The sequence below is a fragment of the Salvelinus sp. IW2-2015 genome, linkage group LG23 (genome assembly GCF_002910315.2).
Source record: "Salvelinus sp. IW2-2015 linkage group LG23, ASM291031v2, whole genome shotgun sequence".
Classification (NCBI taxonomy): domain Eukaryota; kingdom Metazoa; phylum Chordata; class Actinopteri; order Salmoniformes; family Salmonidae; genus Salvelinus; species Salvelinus sp. IW2-2015.
In genome coordinates, this window is record NC_036863.1 from 1,893,116 (window position 1) to 1,899,115 (window position 6,000).

At 38.9% G+C, this 6,000-nt stretch overlaps 1 protein-coding gene across 4 annotated transcripts in view; it reads left to right on the forward strand.

The window, feature by feature from the left end:
- The window catches only part of LOC111951044 (glutamate receptor 1-like), a 117,804-nt gene that overhangs the window by 23,728 nt on the left and 88,076 nt on the right, over positions 1 to 6,000 (forward strand). For all 4 annotated transcript variants that reach the window (XM_070434302.1, XM_070434303.1, XM_023969016.3 and 1 more), the window contains exon 3: positions 4,679 to 4,918. In XM_070434302.1, the coding sequence (XP_070290403.1) occupies positions 4,679 to 4,918 (240 nt within the window). The remainder of the gene's footprint in view (positions 1 to 4,678; positions 4,919 to 6,000) is intronic.

Consider the following 6,000-nt stretch of genomic DNA (forward strand, 5'->3'; position numbering starts at 1 on the left):
GGTTTGTAGGTTTGTAGGCCTCCTTGCTCGCACACGCTTTTTCAGTTCTGCCACAAATGTTCTATAGGATTGAGGTCAGGGCTTTGTGATGGCCATTCCAATACCTTGACTTTGTTGTCCTTAATCCATTTTGCCACAACTTTGGAAGTATGCTTGGGGTCATTYTCCATTTGGAAGACCCATTTGCGACCAAGCTTTAACTTCCTGACTGATGTCTTGAGATGTTGCTTCAATATATCCACATCATTTTCCTGCCTCATGATGCCATCTATTTTGTGAAGTGCACCAGTCCCTCCTGCAGCAAAGCACCCCCACAACACGATGCTGCCACCCCTGTGCTTCACGGTTTGGACTGTCTCTTATACACATCTAGATGTGTATAAGAGACAGATATAGGACTCTACTGTGGATATAGATACTTTTGTACCTGTTTCCTCCAGCATCTTCACAAGGTGCTTTGCTGTTTTTCTGGGATTGATTTGCCCTTTTTGCACCAAAGTACATTAATCTCTAGGAGACAGAACACGTCTCCTTCCTGAGCGGTATGACGGCTGCGTGGTCCCATGGTGTTTATACTACTGTTTGTACAGATGAACGTGGTACCTTCAGGTGTTTGGAAATTGCTCCCAAGGATGAACCAGACTTGTGGAAGTCTAAAAAAAAGAATTCTGAGGTCTTGGCTGATTTATTTTGATTTTCCCATGATGTCAAGCAAAGAGGCACTGAGTTTGAAMGTAGGCCTTGAAATACATCCACAGGTACACCTCCAATTGACTCAAATGATGTCAATTAGCCTATCAGAAGCTTCTAAAGCCATGACATCATTTTCTGGGATTTTCCAAGCTGTTTAAAGGCACAGTCAACTCAGTGTATGTAAACTTCTGACCCACTGGAATTGTGATACAGTGAATTATAAGTGAAATAATCTGTCTGTAAACAATTGTTGGAAAAATTACTTGTGTCATGCACAAAGTAGATGTCCTAACCGACTTGCCAAAACTATAGTTTGTTCACAAGGAACTTGTTGAGTGGTTGAAAAACTAGTTTTAATGACTCCAACCTAAGTGTAAGTTTACTTCCGACTTCAACTGTATTTATAATCTAAATTTGAATCTAAATTGCAATCCAGGGTTATTTGGTTTTGCTATTAGATGAAGCACAGTCATAACACTTTAAATTGTTGTATAAATTGACAAAATATCTGAAATTGTATTCCCATTTAAACTTTGCTGTGCTTTTAAATGTTTGACAGCGCAGTGATAACACATTTYATTGACAACTAAACCGAAAATCAGATATTGATTTTCCATTGGAATTTGGTTGTACTTTTAGGTGGTTGAAGCATTGTGGTAACAGATTGGGAATTCAAACGTTTGACTGTCTTTTTGAGTGGGTGAAAATAGATTGTAATCTCATTGATCAACGTATAAAACCAAATGTTACCCAATTCTCCACGTTGAAATTATGTGGTGTGCCCAGTGGGATGAATTTGTTATAGCTAGAGTACTCTACTTAAATACACTGGAGGGTGATGATAAAGAGATTAAAGGTACATGGGACAAGGATATAAAAGAACTGTCGAGTCTTGTATTGCCTTTGTATCTCCTGGCGAGAAAGATGTGTATCTTGAAAATAATAATAAAAGAGTCTTCTGGTATCTTTTGCATTGGAGGAAAAATGGCCCTGGCTGTTACAAGGATAAATGTGGTTGTGATTTAGATAGGAACAACATAGCATACGCAGTAAAGACTAAAAAAATCTGCACAAAATACAGATGTGGAATCTMAATTTGATCACCAAAAAAATGTGGMTTGAGGTTTAAAAAGGCTTCTGAAGTTTGTAATTTCCACTTTGAAATTTCAGACTTGATTTCGCCCTTAAGAAAAATGTACAATCCCTGCAAAAAATATCCATTCATTATAATCCACATAATAATTCCCATTTCCTGTTGCTGCAGGAAAAAAATTCCGCTGTAACAAACTGGCTCAAACTAAGGTCCTACATCTGTATAATCAGAAAGAAACTAAATTCAAATCCGCTTAATACGAGTAATTCCAATTAGGTTTATTTTTGAAGTTCAAACAATAACAAAGCGTTCTCCCTGTGAACACAGGTGCAACAGAGAAACTTTTACAAGCTCTCCAGATCAAGTCTTCATCTTGTAGATTTGAATCACTGTTTTGGTTTTCTTTCTTCACTGAACAGCCATGTCTAGATGAATAAAGGCAGCTGACTTGCTAGCAGGTGAACAGCCATGTCTAGATTAATAAAGACAGCTGACTTGCTAGCAGGTGAACAGCCATGTCTAGATGAATAAAGACAGCTGACTTGCTAGCAGGTGAACAGCCATGTCTGATGAATAAAGACAGCTGACTTGCTAGCAGGTGAACAGCCATGTCTAGATGAATAAAGACAGCTGACTTGCTAGCAGGTAAACAGCCATATCGAGATGAATAAAGACAGCTGACTTGCTAGCAGGTGAACAGCCATGTCTAGATGAATAAAGACAGCTGACTCGCTAGCAGGTGATATACATCAAAGCGTTCTATATAGATATAGACAGTGTGTATACGACACCTTTGCTGCAGTTCTTTATCATATAATATTATGGCAGCAGCTCCTGTCTTTTCAGATCCCTACTTCTATTGGATAACAAGCAAACCACTTGCAGAGAGAAGCCACAATGAGTGACAGTGCAGAAATGATTGAGCCTCACTATGGAATGAAAGAAAAGATATACACAGACAAATAGAGATGTGAACAAGATAAAAACAACACCTTATTAAGAGCATCAATGAATGGTTGCAAAGATAGCTGTCACCACCAATGGCACTACGTTGCATTCCTGTTGTGCCAATTACCCCATCTCTTCTCACTGTTCTCATTCAAATAGCACTGCATTTATTTTTATAACCCGGTTTATACAGTGCTGTGAAAAAGTATTTGCCCCTTTCTGATTTTCTTGATTTTTGCATATTTTTTATACTGAATGTAATCAGATCTTCAACCAAAACTAATATTAGATCAAGGGAACCTGCATTTACAAATAACACACAAAAAATATATACTTATTTTATTTATTTAATTAACAAAGTTATACAACACCCAATTCCCCTGTGTGAAAAAATGATTGCCCCCTTACACTCCAAAAAGTGGACTCAAGTTTGTCTAAAAGCACATGGAAGCACCTGGATGATAATCAAGACACTTGGGAGAACGTTCCATGAAGAGATGAGTCAAAAGTAGAACTTTAACGACGACATGGGTCCCATTATGGCAATCAAATCAAATCACATGTTCACCTCTCCTCTTTCCTTTTCCTGTACACCTAACCCTACCATAACCCTACCCTAACCCCACCCCACCCTACCCTAACCCTACCCTTACCCTTACCCTAACCCTACCCTTACCCTTACCCTAACCCTGCCCTTGCCCTTACCCTAACCCTACCTTACCCTAACCCTAACCCTACCCTTCCCTAACCCTACCCTATCCTAAACATAACCCTAACCCTACCCTAACCATAACCCCTACCCCAACCCCACCCCACCCTACCCTAACCCTTACCTCTACCTAACCTAACCCCTAACCCTTAACCCTAACCCATAACCCTACCCTTACCCCAACCCTAACCCTAACCCTACCCTAACCCTGCCCTTACCCTTACCCTACCTTACCCTAACCTTAACCCTACCCTAACCCCTTAACCATTCCCTAACCCTACCCTATCCCTAAACATAACCCTAACCCTACCCTAACCATAACCCTACCCTAACCCTACCCTTACCCTAACCCTACCCTAACCCTACCCTAAACCCTACCCTACCCTAACCCCACCCTACCCTAACCATCACCCTACCCTTACCCTACCCTAAACCCTACCCCTAACCTACCCTATCCAACCCTACCCTACCCAACTCTACCCTAACCCAACCCTACCCTTACCCTACCCTAACCCCACCCCACTCTACCCTAACCCTACCCTTACCCTAACCCTACCCTACCCTAACCACACCCTACCCTACCCTACCCTAACCCTAACCCTAACCCTACCCTAACCCTAATCCAGGTGGATAGCAACTTGGTATGGATAGCACTTGGTATGAACGGTATGAACGGTAAAGAGGAGGATAAAGCATTGACAGTGGGAGTAGTGAGGGCCTAATTAAGAGAGCTGGAGGGGCCACCGACACGAGGAGGAAGTTCAATATAAAACAATGTATTTATTTGTTCAATCGTGTTTTGTCGTTTTTTAAAATATTTATTTGTATTATATCAAGCACTTTAACATAGCACTTATCTTTGTACCACTTAATCTCTTCATCCCTTGGTGTGATTTCCAATTATGTACTTATTGAATTATTTATCTATTAATTTATTGATCCAGTTTGCATGTTTTATTATACAAAATGTGTTTTAAAATGAAACTTGTTTACCCCTAGCACATTATCAACAATTGTCTTCCCCATGTTTGTTGAACTGTGATGCGTGACCCCTCGGAGCTCTCACGTTTTCATGTTCTCCCACCCTCTCCAGGCCGGTCTGATGTACTTTATAGAAACAGGGCAGAAAGTTGCAATAGGCCCGTGCAACCCAAGGTTTAATACCAGCATAAACAGAAACTCTCATAAACCTAACATGTTCATCTTTCCTCCTCTTTTACTTTTCCTCTCCACAGTTTGTTCACAGTTTTCCAAAGGAGTCTATGCCATCATTGGATTGTATGACAGGAAGACCATGAACATGCTCATGTCGTTCTGCGGGGCTCTCCACGTCTGCTTTGTGACACCCAGTTTCCCCATAGAAACCAACAACCAGTTTGTGATCCAGCTGAGACCAGAGCTTCAGGAACCCCTCATCGCCCTGATTCATCACTACAAATGGACCAAGTTTGTCTACATGTATAGCTCTCATTCAGGTACTGGTCATCATTCTCTCATGTTTCTTTGTGTCTTTACAAGTGGAACCTCTTGAGCAGGTTAAACTATACAGTAGACTTGACGTCAACATACTCTCCCAATACACTGGTAGAGCACAGTTGGACTGATGTCAAGCTCAAGCATCTCTGCAAGTGTTATTGTAGATATTTTTCAAGTAGCCTAGCTGTTATTTAGTCTTTGTGGATATGTTGTGGATACTTGTTAGATGTACCCTATCTCGGGTTCAGGGTGACATTAATTGAAATGGTGTATAGTCAGACTAGTCCATATTAAAGTTTGCTTTACTATTTTGTCTCTAACTATGTTGCCGTACTGTATATGGTATGATATATTGTCCTACAACATCTGTGGATGTGTTTGAGTTTGGTTTTCTTAGCTGTTAAATCTACAGTATTATTTGTTATTCTTAGCTGTTAAATCTACAGTATTATTTGTTATTCTTAGCTGTTAAATCTACAGTATTATAAACAGCTAAGAATAACCAAATTAAGTACTGTTAATTTATTAACGCTAAGAATCTACCAAATAATACTGTAACGATTTAAAACTAGCTAAGAAATAATTACTGTTAGCACGATAAATAATACTGTAATTTTACAGTTAAAGAATACCAAATATACTGTAGATTTAACAGCTAAGAATCGCAAATTAATACTGGTAATTAACAGCTAATGAAAATACCGAAATAAATACTGAGATTTTAACAGCTAAGAATACAACAATAATACTGTAGATTTAACAGACTAAGAAGTACCAATTACCTGTGGAAAACTAGATACTATACTGTAGATTTACAACAGCTAAGATACAATATTTCCAATATACTGTAGATTTAACAGCTATAGATAACACATACTATCTGGTAGATTTAAACAGCTAAGAATAAAATAATACTAGTAGATTTAACAGCTAAGAATCATCAATATGTAGATTTAACACTAAGAATAACACCATAATACGGTAGATTAAACAGTCTAGAATATCCAAGATAAAGTACTGTAGATTTTAACAGCTAAGAATAACAAAAATACTGTAGATTTAACAGCTAAGAATACCAAAA